Below are 19401 nucleotides of genomic sequence, written 5' to 3'. Positions count from 1 at the left end.
GCGGCACCTTGGACAGAGCTGCTGGATTAGCGGCAAGCTGAACCACTAAAACACTGATCCATTCCATCCTGAACCAGTCGGCGATCTGGATGGGACACTTGGATTAGCGGCACACTGAACCAGCCGGCGCCCTGTACAATGCGACTACAGGGTGTCCCATAAGTTCGTTCTCACCTAAATTTTACGTTTATAGGCTCTCTTGCTTAAAGGCACGCTGAAATTGGTTCGTAACTGAGCTTACGTGGTTGCCATGGCTGGTAGCAATATGCTCCACAGTAACTAATTTCTGTAGACAAAATAGTTTTTGCTAGAGAGCCCGCTTCCTACAGAGACGGGTAACGCCGCAACATTAAGGTCTCCGATACGGGTACGTCTCGGTATTTAGCCAGCACGTGACCATTCTCGACGATTGAGGGTGATTGAGGCCTACCAGTCTGTAGCCAATGTCCATCGCTAACTGGACGCACAGTTAGCAAGTGACGCCGATGATTTATCGGGAGTCAATCACTGCAAGTTTATTCTCTTTCCAGTCAGCCCTCAGGAGTGAGCCATGTGGCCAAAACTGTGTGGCGCCAAAGTGGCCATCAAAAAGGTCAAAGGGCTAGAAAGTTGGTAAGCAGACTTTTCAGGATGGATTACCCGCTGTCTAAGAGTATTCTTTCGGGGTACATAACTCAACGGTACTTAAGCTTTGCTTACCGGAGGGCTCAAAACAGTCAAAAACGTCTTAAAATGGCCAAACATGAGTTTCGTTATGCCTGAGGCTAAAAAACTAGAGGGCTGAGGACGTCAATCAGGTCATCTGGACTAACTAGTCCACGTTCGAGATGAAACACCCGTCCAAACCCGAAAACAACCCCATAAGGGCGAAGGAGGAGGCCTCCGTTCCGTCCCGTTATGTTCATATGCAAAAGGCCAGGGTCACGGTATTGTGAGGTTATAGGCGTCCAGACGCTGACCAGGTTCCGATTGGTACTCCAGAAACAGTTTTGGGAAGCAGAATGCTTTCCCAAGAACATCTAGGAGGAGTTTCAGCCTTCAAGCTGAGCTCGAACCGCGAGTATGAACACATTTATAGAGAAGAAAATGGCATCCGGAAGGTCGTAGGCCCAGCTTTAGGCAAGACAGTGCATCAGTGCACAGGTCAAGCAAAGCTTAAAAGCAGTGCAAGGTGACTGTGACAGGCGTTTGTGGCAAGATCACATGCCAGGCAACTCATCGGATCAAAATTTCATAAAAATTCGTTGGTTATACTGAACTTGAGGCTCGTCGAAGCGAAGTGCTGTTCCAGCCTCGAGGAGCTCACGGCGCACGTCAATTCAGTCTGGGCTAACTTTAAGCCTGCTAAGCAGCCAAACTTGCCAGTTGGCATGCCGCAGCATGTATTCATGTGTTTGCCTATTAACTGGGGAGCACAATGAGGGGTCATAAATATATCAAAACGCAATGTACTCTGTTTGACATGCAAATATAATGTGAGAACGAACTTATGGGACACCCTGTAACTGGACCACAAAGCTGCAGTCAAACTCCATTCAATAAGACCACAAGCGCAATGATACAAACACATACATTTGTCCCAAACCACTGTCGCCATCTCAAAGACAAACAAATCCAGAAAACTAGATTGTCCTTAAAATCCCAGCACCAGTCCGCTCTTTCGACAATCTCTATCGACTGAAATCCCGCCTCCCTCAGCCAGACTTGTAAACGACTCTGAGTTGATTCGTGAATCGACTCAGAATCAAACCGTTTTTCGATGCGTCATGAGTTGGTTTGAATCACTTCATCGAGGAACTTGATGAGTCATGAGTTGATTCGAATCAATTAAATTTAACATCATGATTCATTTGATGAATCGATTCAAATTTTCAGACTCAAACAAAGAATCGACTCAAAAAAAATTTGAGTCGTTTACAAGTCACCATCAACACCCTAATAAACAATGCTAGATCACCCCCTCAGCTTTAGCCATCACTTAACTCCATATTTCAGACTTACAAGAGCCTCAGAGGCTCAGGCACAGGCGCCTAATGAGCCAAAAGCATTTGGCAGTTGGTACCTAGGTACTAGAGGTGGCAAAACTGGAAAATTTTGGGACCCGGACCCGGACCCAGTCTGACTGGCACATTTCCAGAACCGGTCAGACTAGGTCAGCATTGGAACCAGATGGACCCGTTCCCGAAATTCATTTGGAAAATTGTGTACTGTGCAAGAAGAAAATATTTTCTTTCCAATTGAGCAACCTTGTGTTGCAAAGTAAAACACTCATGCCATGGTTATTTCACTTCGCTTCACAGTTTGTATTTTAGAACCAGATTCAGGTCATATTTAATAATATAAGGCGTAAGAAGAACAATGAATTTCATGCTCACCTAAGCCCCTTTTACTACAGCTGCTAAAAATGATGTCAACTGGGGATCCATGAAGCAGTGACTTCATCAGTCAGAACCTAACATCAAACATGGAACAAGATAAATTTAAACGGCACGTGCACTGTACCACACTTTTCAAAGTTTAATGCAATGCTTTAATATGCAATGCTTTAATATCTTTCGCATTCTTGCTGATCGTAATGTACCTCTGCCATATGTCAAGCTCCTCTTAAGGTGGTATAGGACGCAAAAACTAAGCGTCAAATGGGCTGGTAGTGAATCCGACACCATCAACGTTCAGAATGGTGTAAGGCAGGGTGGATCGTTATCCCCGATGCTATTTAATGTTTACATTGACTCCCTTCTTACTGTATTGAGGAAGCTGAAGATCGGCTGTTTCATGGGTCCAAGTGCCGTGAATGTGATTGCGTATGCTGATGATTTAGTGCTTTTGGCTCCAACTAGGTCAGCCCTTCAAACGTTGGTACAAAAATGTGAGCACTCTGCATTAGCGCTTGATGTCGTGTTTAACACGAAGAAGACAGTGTGTTTGCTGTTTCCGCCACAAAAGCCATATAGAAAACTACACCTGTCCAACAGCCAGACTGCAGATATTTATTTAAATGGACAAAAACTTGGATGGGTGCAGGAGTTTAAATATTTGGGTCACACAGTTTCATGTGATTTGGATGATAGTTCTGACATGCGCAGAGTTAAACGATTTATGTATTATAGTACAAATATGCTTTGTGCTCAATTAGGCTTTGCAGATAGGGACACTCTAGTTAGGCTCTTCAGGACATTTTGTACAAGCATGTATGGCTGTGAGTTGTGGAGTATGCTGAGAGGGAAAAAGGCGATGCGTGAATTGTGTGTGGCCTATCACTCCTGTTTGAAGAAACTTGTTAAAGTTCCAAGATGGACGAGAAACCACAACCTGTGCATGGAGCTAAAGATGCTCACATGTCCAATGCTGATAGCGAGTAGGCAGCTTCTTTTCTGGAAGAGAGCTACATCTAGTCAAAATAGCATAATAAATGATCTGAATAGGGCCATAGGCGAGAAAGGGTTGGTTGCACGCAACCATAGGAAAATCAGAACTGACTATGAGTTGCTGGAACTAAATATAAATGATATCAGTCGAAAAGATGTTAGCAATATGTTCAGTGCCCATCTAGAAAGAGTGGTACAAGCCCGTCTCATGCAGGTCTGAATTCGCTGATGTCAAACTGCCAAGATTGTCTCTTGTGCATGGGTGTGATGTGTGCAGAGTGTATGTTGATGTGTATGTTGGTGACATTATCATGTTGACTGAATTTGTCATGTTGTATATGTACCGACCTGGTGCGAAATAAATGTTATTATTATTATTATTATTAATTATACAAGCCGTGTGGTTCAAGGGGTGTGGTTAAACACGTTGAACCACACGGCTGCTGACGTCACTATCATATAGTTGTGAGCTTTTTGGCAGGATGGGAAACACCTTCCAGCCCTAAGGCCGGGAATTCAATAAATGTCACCTCGCTTTTTTTTAGCAAAATCACCTCGGGCCTAACGGCCCTCGGAGTTTTCGCTAAAAAACCTCGGTGACATTTACTGAATCATCCCGGCCCCGGACAGGAATATATTGGGATCCATGAGCAGAGTAATTGCGTATTACAAACGTATCACTATGATGAACAAGTAGGAAAATCCGTTCCTGATGCACATTTACTCGTCAATGCATTCGGGGTCTTTGTATCAATGTCATTAGGCGTTTAGTATGTGCTAGAGTGGAGACTTTGTCCTCTTCCCGATCGTGTTCCAAAATTGTTACCTTTATGCAGTAGATTAGCGTGCGTAAGGCTTAGCATATATGACGCTCAAATGCGCCGTTTTCATATCAACACGGAATCATTGGCCTTGGAGAATGGCATTGGTATTGACTCAGTTATTTGCCAGCTGTTGCCGTATGATGGCGCTAGTAGAGCGCTAGTGTTATACGCTCTGCTAGCGCCACCATGCGGCGCCAGTTGGCTAAAAATCTGTTCAATATCACGGCTTCTGGAGAATGCCTTAGATTCATTTCATACAGATAGAAATAATTTCAAAGCTGATTGAGTTATGAAATGCATTTAAATATCAAACCAAGGCCATGGGTATCAGACATGAACTGCGATTTCCGGTGGGCACAGTGACTTTGGTAATTGGTATGTCAATGTCTTTGAAAAGGCAGGTAAGATTTGCAACTGGTCAGCCTTGCTTCAATTGGATTTGTGTCCATTATAAATGGATTTCAGTCATACTTACCTCATATGTTATTGGTATTTGATTTCTACAGCCCAAAATATTGTTGGGTGTGTACAGCAAACTGAATGGAAGTGATGTGTACAAACATTTGAAGTATTTTCTGGACTGCTTGCAGTTAGAACTTGTTTGCTTTGTTGTAGGTGACAAGATAAGAAATTGAAGCAAGACTGACCAGTGACCAGTATGCTACAGAATAGGTAGCCCAATCTGCAGGAATATTAGAATTCGAAAGTGGAATTGGGACTTATGAACTGGAAACTGCATCAACAATGTTTGCCAAAGTAGGTACCTATGTACCTAGTCCTACTAGGTAGCTGCTTGAATCTTTGGTCAAGGCTACTATGCTGCTTAATACAATTGTGGTATGCGGCATATTCATTTTATCATAGCTTTGAGTCAAATAATCAACAAATGCCTATAGTGAGTCATGGGTTGAATGAAATAAGTTCAATAAAAATGTCGTGTGAGTCATGAGTTGATTTGAATCGATTCATCAAAATGTGTGAGTCATGAGTTGATTCGAATCATTCCATTGGCTAGTTGCTCGAGTCATGAGTTGATTCGAATCATTTTATCGAGGAACTTGATGAGTCATGAGTTGATTCGAATCAATTAAATTTAACATCATGAGTCGTTTGATGAATCGATTCAAATTTCCAGACTCAAACAAAGAATCGACTCAAAAAAAATTGAGTCGTTTACAAGTCTGTCCCTCACCGGGGCCGGCCACAAGCCGTGCAGGTTAGCGGCTACCAGCAGTCGCAGACACCGGCTGACACACACGGCCACTACTCAGCCGACACGGGCACAAGTTGAGCAGTTTGGTCATAGAGCCGTCGCCCCAGTCTTTGAGCTCCTGATTAATGCGCCAAGTTTGCCAGTCTCGATTACAAGTGAGCGATTACTCGCTGATCAAACGCTCGGTGAAGGTTTGAGCCAGACCAACGCAGCGTCAGCGCAGGGATTTCTGCCCGTCCTCCATTCTGACGCATCCGCCCCTACTACCCATACCGAGCGTTTTAAAGCAAAACGGAAAGTTCAGCTGCCAACTCGTGACATAAACCAAGACCACACCGGACTACTCAGTCGAACTGGCCTTTACCAGAGCGCTCTCTCTCCGTGCGAATCAGGCTCGGCAGTTGGGACTGGCCCATTCCACCCGGGCGCATCCAATATTGACGGAGCGGGCGTTGGATCTGACTCGGGGAGAGACGGTGGCGGGGGCTGACGACAGACGAGGGTTTGATCAGCCGCAGCCGGTCGGCGGGAGTCCGCGGTAGGGTCAGGGGCAGGGCGCCGGGTCAGGGGCGGTATGCCCGTGTCAGGCTCGTGTACGCTTCACGGATCACTGGAGAGATTGGTACTGTTGGGCTCCACTGAAGGAGACACGGGCATCTTGCTCCGGACAAGGGCGTCCTGCTCCTGACCCAGCGCCCTGCCCCGCCGATCTGACACGAGCACCCCAGCAGGGTGCTCGTGTCGGGGGAAGTGCAAGCACCAGCGGTCGGCGCGGCGGGGCAGGGCGCCGGACCAGGGGCCTCCTTCAGTGGGGCCAGACGATGCCACTCTCTCCAGTCATCCATGAAACCTATCGTAGATCAACACTCGTGTTTCATCCGTGTCTTCTCAAGCTGGGTCAGACTTGGTCAGGTCACCGTCCCCACCTTCCATCGTGAGCAGCCAGTCACTTGAGGTTGACCCCACCAGGTCAGTCTCAGGCGGGACGGGGAATACCCGTTACCCCCGACAGACCGGCGGGCCCTGGGGTCGAGCGCTGCTCTCATAGGTCACAGGTCGCTCCGGGACACTCTCTGATATTGACATCGATGACGCGGCAGACGTTACCTCACTCCCGAGGCGGCTATATCTCCTGGCCAGACGGAGAAAGACGTAACCGGAGGCGAAATGTAAAACCGCCGGCCGACAGCAAAACATACAAAGTAGTCTATAAAGTACGCCAACAAAACATACAAAGTAGGCTAAGAATAACAAGCAATATGTCAAAGAGCTATAAGATAAAGCAGCATTACCGTCCACCCAGAGCCTTCGCCTCATCTTGCGTCAATGATATGACGTCCTTCACTTTTAACCTTTTATGTATGGCGTCATTGTACCGAGTTAGTAGATGAGCACGCTCAGGACCTGCACTCACTCCGGTATACGTAGACTCAGCTTTGCAAAGCGCAGGTCACACAGGTCTCTCCTGGAAGCGGACATTATTTCAAAGCGAAAGTTGAGCGTGCTCTCCCTGTTGAACGCACCCTGCGCCCTCAACTAACTTGGGCTGACCCCATTGCTTCACCTGGCCAAAGGCCATCTTCACTGGGACCCAACAACCGCCATCCGAGCGACGTTAACAAAGAGATGGTAGCAAGTTGTAGCTACGCAGTATGTGAGGAATAGCTTGATACAATTTCACTCACTGTACCATACGTAACTTGGGAGGAACAATCACGCCATACAAGGACGCATTTGTATGGCACAATCAATAGCCGCATTTGCTTCAACTGAACGGATTAAAGGCTAACGTCAATCAAACAAATGAAGGTAGTTTGCCACCAACCACTAACCAGTGTAGTTTATATCATTAATTTTTTATCACGATCATTCCACCTGTTACCGGGCGAAAAGCACGAAAATATGCAGGGTAGACAGGCTAAGGAGCCGAGCTGAACAATGAACCGCCATCGAGCAAAGCCCACTTTGAATCTCAGACCGAAACAGACGTCTTTCTGGCTGCGGCCGCGATTGGTGTGCAATATTTTCTGGAGGCGGTGACAGCGGAATCACGTCCTCTCACTCGGCGGGCCGCCGGCGGCCGAGCCGGACGTGATCGCTGCCTCTGACGTGGGTCCCCCGGGTGTGCCGGCGGCAGCCGAGCCAGACGGCCGCGGGGACCCGCGTGCTGGGCCCGGTAGGCGGTCGGTCGGCCGAGCGTCCCTGGACGGCAGTCAGCGGGAGCAGGTGGCCGCGCTGACCGGTCAGATGGAGGTCATCAGTCGTCCGGCACGTCCCGGCTAGATCGCGTATTGGCGCGTGATTCCTCCTCAAACAGCTCTGTCGGCCCGGTGATGATCGCTGGGACCGGGAGTCGACAACTAATCACCCCAGCGCGGCGGGTCGTCCAGCGACCCACGCACCTGCAGCGCAGCCTGAGCGGACCGGCCGGCGGCGTCCCCTCGCCCACCGGGGAGGGTCAGAGACCATCTGCAGCTGGGGCTGGTCCGAGGGGAGCAGTGGAAGGAGGGGACACACACACACACGTGGACGCCATACGGGGACGCATACGGGGGACGCCAGCAGTCATCTGGCCACCACACGGCTCTCAGCTAACACCTACGCCTCTAATGGATTGAGCGGCGCCCTCAGCGTCAGCTCACTGCCGTGAGGAAGACAGATCTCACCGGAGGTTCCCCTGAGCGCAAATCCCGCTCGGTACGGCACCGGCAGCAGCAGCAGGGTGCCGCACACCCTCGTCCTGTCTGGTGAGGGATGGCCCCTACGGTGCTGTCACCCGGCGGAGTGGGCGGATCCCCTGCCTTGTGTCTCTGCAGAGCGAATCGGCTCCCCGGTGTCTCCGTGGGCGGCTTCCGCTCACTCGCGTCGTCGCGAGGCGGTTCCCGCTCCCTCATGTTGTCGCAGGGCTCTCTCGTGTCTCCGTCGGGTGGACCGTTTCCTTTACGTCTCCGCGGGGCGGGGCGGCTCCGTCTTGTCGTCGCTCTGATTGCGAGGGTTCGGCCGTGTCCGTCCCGGGCGGCGGACGGCTCATCTGCTGCCGGTCTGCCGGCGGGCGGGGCCGGCCGGCAGCCGGTCGGCCATCCGTCACCGCGCTCAGACGTATGTCAGCTGCCGACCGTCCGTCCCCGCCGCCGGAAACCGACGCCACCGCCGGTCCCTCGCCCGGCCGTCCCCAGACACACAGCACAGCACAGCAGGCAGCCTCAGCCGGCGCCTCGCAATCCCTCCGAAATGACGAACTGAGCCGCCGCTGCCGCCGCCGAGTGCACACAAAGCCCCCGGGGGCCGGGTGCGTGCTTACGTCTCAGGAGGCGTGGCGTGTGTTCCACGTACGACTTCAATGCCTTAGTTGACCTTTCCCTGAGCTGTTTAATTAACCATTCTTTTTCATCAAATTTACGGTGCCATATGGATTCCCAGTCAGCAAAGTCATTGGCTGACAGGTGCGCGGTCTAATGTTCTTAGCTGGTGCCCGGGACCGTAACGACCAGGCCAGCCGAGCGTGTCCGATCGTCGCCGCAGCTCTGATTTCCTCCACGGGCCGGCCTCGCGCGCCGGGGTGGTCGCACGGCGCCGGAAGCGTCCTACCTGGCGTTTCACCGGAAAGGCGCGATCGGCGGCCGCGCTCCGGCGAGCAGCGCTGAGCGTAATGGCTCCGGCGAGCGGCCGCGGCGGCAGTCACTCTCAGCACTGAACCGCTGCCGACCGAGAAACTGCCGCGCCGGCCGGCGCGGCGGTCGGCCCGGAACGGGCGCACTGCGGAAACCCCGCCGGGCCTTGAATAAATTCGGCCCGAGCACGAGCTCCCGAGAATAGAATCGTCGGCCGAGTGTGGTGCCGCGACTTCTATGGACTCACTTCCTGCAGGCGTACTCTGACTGATCGTCACCTGGCCGAAGCCGAAAAGGAAACGATATGCAGAGCTCATTCGGACGCCGACGGAAGTGAAAGTCTCTCAGAACCAACTTCGCTTCGTTTCGTTTTGCTGAATTGTCCATCCCAACAAATCTACGCCAAACTTCTTACGAGAAATTTGCATTTAAATACAAACTTCTGCATACTGAGCTTTATTCTGATTCTAGCAACTACCGTCGCGTATAAGGACGGCGGCAGTCGCTGGCTGACGTCCGCCACTCTCGGCGTGAACAGGGCTTTACGGCTCCACTATCGCGGCTCGGAGGTCAGTCAATAGTCCACTCCAGCGTATCCCGCTGGGAGCTGGCCCGGCGCGGCGGTCAGCCGGCCGGCCGGGTCGTTCGGTCCGCGGCCGCGCGGGCTCCTCCGCCGTCCCGGCCGCCTGATGACGGCATACATAGGCAGATATCTGTTCACAGCGACGTTCATCAGTCGTGAATAATGCAGCGACCGTCCCTCCTTGGCACGACGATCGGGGGCGCAGCTGGGCCGGCGCCGGCCCGTCCTCCCTCCGGCTGCCCGCGCGGTGCCAATTCTCGGTACAACTCCGCGTGGACAAACGAGAGCACGGGCGACAGGACCGACCAAAGTTCTCATCGACTGCTGAAAGAGCAGTCTCAACAGAGCATCGACTAACTTCGACTAACCCGGCTAACTGGCCGGCCGACTCCTTTGTAGCTGACAAACGATAACTGTTTCCCGCAGGCTTTTCCCAGCAGCGGCGAGTTTAAACAGAGCCGTTTCCTGCCAGTCGCCCGGAAGAGTCAGCAGTCGGACGGTGAGCTGGACCCCGTTCTGGGGCGACCCGTCTCTGTCAGCAGAGGCAGGAACCCCACTCTCCGAGCCGAGCCGAGCCGAGCCAGGCAAACAGCTCCCTTCGCTCTCGGACGTGAAGCGCTCGAGCGGCAAAACACAATGAAAGGCCTCCGAAAATCTGATACGGCAGCGAATCGGACCGACCGGGCGCGCCCGGGGACCTCTGAGAATAACAGAACAGGGGGCCAGGTGGCCAAGAGAGCGCATTGAGTGACCGAACGATAGCCAAGACTCGGCGCCACCGTAACAGGGTGGGGAGAGGAGAATGCGGGGATAGAGGAACAGAGACTTCAAAGCCAATCTGGAGCCGGAATTCTCCACTCGACTGGACGCCGGATCTGTCCGCCTCGCTCGCCGCCTCGGGGCACATGTTTGACAGGTGACGTTGGTCGTTTACACGGATCTATATTCAGCGCCACGGGCTGTGGGCTGCGGAGCAGGGCGGGAGTACGTCACCGCGCCGGCCACGCCGCCGTCGGCACGACATTCTCGGCGGTGCCAGCACGCCGGCACTTAAGCCGATTTCAGGCCGGGGTGGTTCAGACGGGGCGGGCACCGGGCCTCACGAGCGAACCCCGCTGCACCGGTTGCATCGCAGACACCGCTGGGGGCTCGGCGGACCGGACCGGTGACCCCACCGACTCCATCGACTGACCGTCTGACGTCCGCGCGCCGTGCGTCGGCCTGGTTCGGCGCGGCGCCGGCACGCGGTCCATGTTGACAGGTGTGGCGGCCAGCCCGGGCCGTCATCCGTCCGGCACCGGCCGCCGATCCGCGGTCGCACCTGGCGCCGCCGGACGTCGCGAGTTGCGGTCAGTGGCCGCGCGCGCCGCGCCAGCCTCGCTGGGGCTCGGGCCGGCCGCCGCGCTGTCTCCACGGCAGGGCATTTAAATCGGCCCCGAGCGGGCGGACCGGCCCGCCGCCAGCCCGCCGCCGCCGCCGCCGCCATCGCGCAGGCGCACTCGTATGTGAACTGGGAGTGGCGGCGGCGGGCGGCGGGCGACGGGCGGCGGGCGGCGCGGCGGCGGCGGCGGCGGAGGTAAGGCACGCCACCGACGCCACCGCGGTACCAGTCGCGCCGCGGGGACGGAGAGAGTCGGAGCGTTCCGCGTCGGGTGTGTTGTGCGCGCTGTTACAGCGACTCTGGATATCACTTCGCCTTGCGGTGGTGTTAGACATTGTGAATAACTCTGAGTGAGCTGAGAGAACGCAATTTGAGCCTGTGCTCGCGGACGGCCCGCGCGGTGGAGCTCTTTGTGACGCGGCTGCGGGCTTCGGGGAGCGGCCAGCGTCGCGAGGCCACGGCGGACAGAGAATCACCGGTGAAAGCGGGCCTGGACTGCCCCCACAAAGGCGCTCCGCTCGCGCTCCGGCGTGTGAGACCGTTCCCAGCGCGAGAATTTCTGCTCGGCTGGCCGAGCGAACAACAGTGAGAGCACTCCGTGCCGGCGGGGAGCGCCGGCTGGGCGGCGCGGCGTCACCGGCCGCCGCTCTCCAGGTACCGTTGGCCGTCCGAGCGGCGGTCGTGAGTAGGAAGGAAGGCGGCGCCTGCGGGTCGGGCGGAACCGGCGCCTTGCCCGAGGCGTCCCAGAGACCGGCGGACGCGGCAGGCGGCGCGATGCGGTGGCGGCGAGCGATGGCCGCCGTGCCGGTGCTGCTGCTGCTGCTCATGCCGGCCGTTCAGGGCGAGGGCAAATGTCCGGAGGGCTGCCAGTGCATCTGGAAGTACGGCCGACAGGCGGTGGAGTGTCAGAACGCCCAACTGCAGGCAGTGCCGGACGGACTGGACGTGGGCACTCAGGTGCTGGACCTGTCCGGGAACGAGCTGCGGGAGCTGCCGGCCGAGGTGTTCCGACGCGCCGGCCTGGTGAACCTGCAGCGCGTCTACCTGGCCAACTGCCGGCTGGGACGCGTCGCCGACACCGCGCTGGCCGGCCTCACTAACCTGATCGACCTTGACCTCTCCGGAAACAAGCTGACCTCCGTGCCGCAGGCGGCGCTGCGCAGCGTGCCCGCCCTGCGCGAGCTCAAGCTGGCTAACAACCCCATCCAGCGGGTGACTGCTGACGCGTTCGCCGCCGTGCCGGGTCTTGTGAAGCTGGACCTGAGCGACTGCCAAATCCTGGAGGTGGAGACGCCGGCGTTCGACGCTCTCAACATCCTCGAGATCCTCAAGATAAGCGGTAACCGTCTTCGTGAGCTCGCTGAGCCAACTGTGATGGCTCTGCGCAGTCTGCACAACGTCGAGCTGCACGCCAATCCATGGGAGTGCGACTGCCGGCTGCGACCGATGCGCGACTGGCTTCACCGTCAGAACGTGCCGTACCCGATCGCACCGACGTGCCACGGGCCGCCGCGGCTGGCCGGCCGCACGTTCGAGCAGCTGCGTCCCGAGGAGTTCGCGTGCCGTCCGCAGCTGCTGCCCATGGTGCGCCAGCTGGCCGTCACCGCGCGTCAAAACGTCACCCTGACGTGCCGCATCAGCGCCGAGCCGGCGGCCAGCGTCAGCTGGTTCTGGCGGGGCCAGCAGCTGGACAACAGCACCATACTGCCGGGCGGGCGGCGGCCGCGGGTCGTCCAACAGGGCGGCGCCGAGCGCGTCAGCCGCCTCATCATCCCGGCGGTCAGCGCCGGAGACGCTGACGGCGAGTTCGTCTGCGTGGGCGCCAACCGAGCCGGCGACGCCGAGACGAGCTTCACGCTGTCGGTGGGCGAGCCGGAGCCGGTGGTGCAGCCGTCCGACGCCGGCATGGTGGCCGGCCTGGTGGTGGGCCTGCTGCTGCTCCTGCTGGTGATTGCCGTCTGCGCCATCCTGCTGGTGCGCCGCCTGCGCCGCCGTCAGGACCAGGAGGCCAAGAGCAAGCCGCCGCCGCCGTCCGGGCTCGGGAGTGTTGTCACCGTGGAGACGGCGCCTGACGACGATGTGAACCCGGTGCAGAAGCCGCCGCGGCTCACGGAGCTCGGCTACGGCTCGCCGGCGGTGTACGTCCGCTCGGCGCCCGACCTCATCAACGAAATCGACGGACGTCGGCCCGCCGAGTACGGCAGCCTGGCCGGCTACGGAGCCACGCCCGCCTACGGCACCGCGCCCGTGTACGGCGGTACGCCCGTGTACGGCACGACTTCAGCCTACGGCGGCACGCCCCTGTACGGCAGCAGCACGCCGTACGGCCCGGCGCCGGGCGGTGAGGGCAGTACGGCCGGCTACGGCGCCACGCCCGTGTACACCGGCGGCGGCCACGTCAACCACCTGGCCGACGAGAGCTACGAGTTGCAGCAGCTCGGCTCGCCAGCGGGCTCCGAGCTGGGCCGCTCGGCCGACCCGGCCGTCTACGGCTACCCGGCCGACTTCGGCCTGCCGATGCCGGAGCTGGGCAGCCCGCAGCCGGCGGTGGCCGACGGCCTGCGCCCCCTCTCCACCTCCTCGGCAGAGTTCGACCTGAGCACCTCGCGGGACAGCGTCGGCTCGGCGGGCCGGCGCCGCTGGCAGGGCGGCGGTCCGGCAGACAGGGTCGGCCAGCCGGCGGGCACCGATGTCTGAGGCGGGCCCGGCGGAGAGCCAGCGCGGCCGGCGAGCGGCGCGCGGGTCACAACAAAACGGTCCGCGCGCCGCCTCCAGTGTCGCAATAAGCCAAAGTGACGTGACAGAGCAGCAGCGGCGGCCGCAGATCGGACTGGCCAGTAGCGCGGCCGGCCAGAGACGCGCCTGTTCGCGGCAGCAGCTGCTGTGTTTGCTGGTGTGAGTGACGTGCGCGCGAGTGTGGTAACTGGCAGTGAACTGACCGAGCGATCAGCGTGTCCGCCGCGTCAAGGACAACTGCGGCACGCCCCGCCCCGTCAGTCGGTGTCACTCAGTGTCAGAGTCTGTTACGAACCGTTACGGACGTTTGAGGTGGTAGTGTATCAACAAGCCAGGAGAGACAGACCGTTGTCGCGCGTCGCTGAGTGATGTCGGCGCGTCCTGTGCGGCTGACGACCGGCGGTCGCGGGTCGCAGGGTCGGCCGGTCGGGGCCGCCGATCGTGATTCGCAGCACGTCGGCGCGCTCTGGCCGACCGACCCGGTGAGCCAGGCGCCGCTGGCGCGCTGATTCAATGTGGTGTCGTCGTGTCCTCGGCTAGCGGAGAGCGAGCCGGCAGCGCGCCCGCCGCCCCTCCTAGTATTGGTATATCTAGTCAGACGGACACCGTCGGAGCGCATCTCTCTAACTATATTGTGTTACGCGGTCGACTGTCGCAATCACAGCATATTTTAAATAAAGAGCCTCTTTGTATATATAAACGCCTCACGTTCGGCCCGAGTTTTTAGTCCGACAGGGACGCAGATGGGTGTCTGCCGATAATGTCGTCATCTGCTATAACACGTTCAATATTTAATGACCAACGATAAGCATTTAATGTCTGGTGATAAAACTCTGATACGACGCTGCCGCCGCGGCAGCGAACAGCCCGAGGAGAAAGATAGATCCACTCCGGGCGAGAGACGGGTGTATTTCAGGAGAGGAATAGATCCACTCCCGATGGAGAAAGATCCATCCAAGGTGGGCAAAAGATCCAATCGCGCTGGCAGGAGATGCATTCCCTTCTGAGGCGACGGTCAGGGAAGCTCGGCTGACACCAACAGGTTCCATCAACTCACCACAACCCAAACCGATATCGACAAACGGAAAGCAGCTTATTCCGGCCGTCTGCCGTCAACAGAAGCCGTTGACGGCTGTTTGCCGCCAGCCACTGTCAATGATTCAGCTGTCTGAGTGCATCCATGCGCGGTCTGGAGCCAATCAGAGCCTATTCTCAGACTAACGAGCAGCGCTATCAGTTCGGCCGGTGATTCCGGGAGGCGGCTGGCCGGCGGCGCCCAGTCTCCGGAGGTTCGTGTCGAGCACCGGGCCGGGCCGACACAAATACTCACCGAGTCGACAGGGCGCGCCGAAAACAGGCCGGCCCACACCCACTCGGGGCAGAGAGCCGCGTGTCCGACAAACAGCCGGCCGCCCCGGGGACGGCTCACCGGGCGGCGGAGCTGATTTCAGAGAGCCGCGCGCTCACCGAGCGGCGCTGCTGATTTCGGAGAGCTCGGAGGTCGGGAGGCAGCGGTCAGAGCCCAGCGGTCAGTGGCCAAAGCCCAGCGGTCAGTGGTCAGCGGTGAGCGGTTACAGGTCGAACGGTCAGCAGTAGGCAGTCCGCGGTCACTGGAGCTCAAACACCAAACGGTCAGCTACCAACCCCTGCAGAGGTCAGCGGTCAGCGGTCAGCGGTCAGCACTGGCCCCGTCGGCGGCTCGACGCGGCCTACCGTGCACGGTGGACGCCACACTGACGGCTGATGGCCGGCAATTTACTAATTAACTCGGAAATATTATATGAGTGCCGGCGCCGGCCGCTGGCCCCCAGGCGTAAAGACACGCCGCCGGTCAGGCCGGCAATCAGGGGAACAAAGCGGCCGGGCGTCGATAAGTTACTGTTGTCACACGGCCGGCACGGGGAGTCCCGTGCACGCCACCGTGCCGGCACAACCCGCACAACAGACGCCTCGAGAATGGGGAAACTTTCACCGGCTAAACAGAATGCTAAGCTCTGCAGTGGCCAGCTTTCATTCAAATGTTAGTAGCTTCCGTGAAAGAGACTGGATTCGTTCAAATCCAGTGGCACCACCAACGGTCAGCGCTCCTTTTCGGGCGGCCGGTCCGCTCGTCAGGCAGACTCGAGTTGTCGGACTGTCGGAGCTGGCGGGCAGCATGACACGACCGGCCATTGCCTATGCAGAGACCGTGGCGGCGGTCGCGCCGGGAAAACTCTGAACGCGTCGGGCCGACCGCGTATCACAGCCATCGGCCGGGCGGCAGCGGCGGCGAGCGGCCGACTTTCCTCGCTCGATCGAGGTCACGAAGGAAGTGTGCCGCTCGACCGGCCGGCAGCGCGGCGGCCCGGCCGGTCCAGCCAGGTGAGCTGATCGGCGAGCCCCGGCTCACAGAGAGTCAGCTGCGGCCGAGCTGAGAGCTGGGAGAGTCGTGGCCGGGAGAGTCGGGGCCGGGAGAGCCGGGGCCGGGAAAGTCCCAGAGAGTCGTGAGGCAGAGCGGCGGGTGCTGGCCGCCCAGTCACCTGCCGCTGGGACGGCGCCGCGCCGCGAGCCGCCAGGACGTGCCTCGGACGCCGGTCGGCAGGGGAGAGCGGCTGCAGGCGGCGCCGGGAGCACCGGTCGGTCGGCACGGCAGGCGGCGGCCGCCGGCGGGTCAGTCTGCAGGATTGCTGGGGAGGCGGGTCGGTCCACCCGGCTGGCTCGGCGCGTCCGAGTTCCGACTGAGCCAGGAACCGAACCAGTCTGACGGGTCCGACCCTAATCGCCCGACAAACCGCACGGCAAAAATGCCAAAACGGATCAGAAATGGCATACCAGCTGGCGAGGAGAAAGGAAATATTGTATTTAGATGCTAAAACTAACATTTGACATCGAATAAGACGTCAGGAGCAGACACTCATGGTCGTTTCTCGTTCCTGAGCAAACGGCCTTAAACCATGGCACGGGCGCCGGAGTCGAGAATCCCCAGGAGCATGCTCCGGCGGCCCACGCTACCATCGCGTACAATTTATACCGGCCATTGCTGAGTATATGGTCGGAGAAGTGGTGCCGGCTTTAATCCGGGCGGTTGCGCTGGCGGCGGCGGGGCAGCGGTGCAGTGGAGCTGAGACGCAGTACCCGACCCGAGGCGCCGCGCGCTCACCGCGGCTGCCCGCGGATCACGCGGCCCGCCGCCAGCGCCATCTGCATACATCGGCGGCTCGCGGCCCGGCCTGCTCAGCCGAAACGTAAGGCCGGCCGAGTCAGGGGCGGGCCAGCCGCCTGGATGTGTCGACAGTCCGGGCATTCCACTGGTATATAGGCCCGGCGGCGACACAAACTGCACACGCCGCCCACGGAAATGGACCGGGCGGCCGGCCGGCGCGGTAACAACAAATGGCTCGCTTCCATGCGGCCCAGTCATTCCGGACGGCGGCCGCCTCGGCGCGGCGCTTACCTGCGAAACGAGCCGCACTAAATCAATCGGCCGAAACCGCCGCCGTCGTCCACTAACAAGGTTCGCAATCGGCGGATCAGCGGCCGGCTCAGGGGCGGCCGGCCCTCACCTGGGGCCAAGGAGAGACACGGGGTCGGGTCACCGGAGAGGGGTGGAGAACGACCGGCCGGGTGAACCCCGAACACAGCGGGGCAGGCTGACCAGTGACCACAGTGCGCCCCGCACTCCACGGGATCAGCACGGGATAACCACTGTCGGGCAGAAAATCTGGGGCTAATTCAGGATAATCAATAAACGACCGTTCCTGCTGTCCCGACTGCTGGCCACTGAACTCCAAATGCTGTCCAGTCGCCGACAAGCGCTAATGCTAATCAGCCAGCAGTACCACAGAGCAATCGGGAAGCAGGGGCAGACAGCTCTGACACGCTGCCGGCATCAAGTGACCGAGCCAATCCGCCAGGGACGATGGCGTGTCGGCCGGCGCCGTTCGCGTGTTAGCCCACCTCCCGTCGACTCCCCAGTTACCATCGACCCCCTAAATATACCGGCGCCCACCGAACGGCCGGCACAGTGGCACCGACCGCTCAGTGCTCACTCGTGTGCGACAATGTCACACCGGCAGGATCGTTTGGGGCACTTGAACGCCTCCTGCGATTCTTAACCAACCGAGACATTTATCAACGGCCGGCTGAGCCAGAAATGCCAGCGCTTGGTATCCCACGCGCCTGAGAAATGCCAGCACGGCGACCGTTCAACAACAGAAATAGTCGCACACGTCTTTACCGCGGAATGAACCAATCAGCCACGTTCTGGTGATCAATCAGTGATCCGCCCACCAAGTGTTGTCGTGAGAGACGGTTCAACGCTCACGACAGCCTGAAACATCTTTCCTGCACAATGCACATTCAACGGGGCTGAGTATGTCGTGGGTTCCTTTAGCTGTTGAAGGCAGAAAATCCTCAGAAGTCTCCTCTCCCGAGTAGAAGCCCGCACCGCTCGGGGGCGTCTCCCTCCCCTCCCTTTCCCTCAGCCGTGTCAGGTGGTCGGACCGCGGTAATTACGCTAATACGGCGCCGCGCTGCCTCCCAGGGGATCTGACGGAAATGTGGTGGGCATTTTAATCGACTGATCATCGTCGCCAGTCAGCCTGGGAAGTGGCCGGGCATTGTTCAGAGCCGGTGCAGGCTCAGAGAACGACCGCGCCCGCAGGACAATGGCTGGCCGCAGCCGGCCAAAGCTCGCCTCACTCGCCTCCACCGCCGTCCTGCTCCGCAGGCGACCGGCTCCGGACCGGCTCCGGACCGGCTCCGGGGCGGCTCCGGGCCGGGGGAGCAGCCGCCGGCGAGAGACGCCGCACGCCGCCGCTGCAGAGCAATCATGCAGGGCTTCGCTGCATTGAGGGTCGATGATAAACCGCCTGGCCGGCCGGTTACGGCGAGGGGCCGGCCGCGCCGCTCGCCGCAGCGGCCGTGCGAGCGCTGCACGTAATGACCTGCGGCCGGACGGCGCCGCTTCCGGCCGGCGACAGCAATTAGTGGGCCCTTTCGGCGGCGGCGCGGGAAAATCGCACAGATCACCGGCGGCCGGCGCAGCGCTCCCTGAGGCCAGGAGCGGCGCCGGCGGCCGAGCCGGGCTGACGGGGCCGCCCACACGGAGCGCCGCGCGGCTGCCGTCGGGCCGCCGCTCGACGTGCCGGCGCGTCCCCCGCCGTCAGGAAGCGGCGCTCGGCAGCTCGCTAATGAGAGTGGACGGGAGCACGGGCGGCGGCTCCGGCGGTGCGCCGCCGCCCGAGCCACCGGCGGCCTCCATCAGCAACTTATAGTCGGGACGTGAGTGGACTGGGGCTGCCGGGGCCGCCGCCGCCGCCGCCGGCGTCAGGTGCGACAAACGGCCCCGGCGCCCGTCACAGGAGCGGCGCGCGGCACACAGCCGGGGCCGGCGACAACAGCAACAACTGACGGCCCTGACAGCAAATAAAGACAGCACCAGACAGCCCGGAACAGCAGACACGGCAGCGGCCAACAACGGGAACAGATTAAAAACATTAGGCCCACGGCCGACAGCACCAGACGCCAGTACACGCGGCAGACACGCTACGTTTGCGGTTAGCCACGCAGAACAGTTTCTGGCGGCTGTAGCTCTCTCTCGTCTCAGCAGTCAGCGGCAGAGCGTCGGCAGCTGCGGCCGCCGTGTCCCGTCATTATTCGACCGTCGACGGCGCAGTTAACTCAGTCTCAGGCTCAGCTCCGCCA

At 58.8% G+C, this 19401-nt stretch overlaps 2 protein-coding genes across 4 annotated transcripts in view; one reads left to right on the top strand and one right to left on the bottom strand.

Moving 5' to 3' along the window:
- Positions 1 to 19401, bottom strand: part of LOC122378583 (protein YIPF5-like) — a 118978-nt gene that overhangs the window by 56359 nt on the left and 43218 nt on the right. The window lies entirely within an intron of this gene.
- LOC122378582 (leucine-rich repeat-containing protein 24-like) lies at positions 11218 to 14410 on the top strand. Its single transcript, XM_043359816.1, has one exon. It carries the CDS (start codon positions 11755 to 11757, stop codon positions 13675 to 13677), a length of 1923 nt encoding a protein of 640 aa, XP_043215751.1. The 5' UTR covers positions 11218 to 11754; the 3' UTR covers positions 13678 to 14410.

This window comes from Amphibalanus amphitrite, unplaced genomic scaffold (genome assembly GCF_019059575.1).
Source record: "Amphibalanus amphitrite isolate SeventyFive unplaced genomic scaffold, NRLGWU_Aamphi_draft 000062F_arrow, whole genome shotgun sequence".
NCBI lineage: Eukaryota > Metazoa > Arthropoda > Thecostraca > Balanomorpha > Balanidae > Amphibalanus > Amphibalanus amphitrite.
Note: the sequence above shows the minus strand (reverse complement) of the source record. Positions and strands in the feature narration are given on the sequence as shown.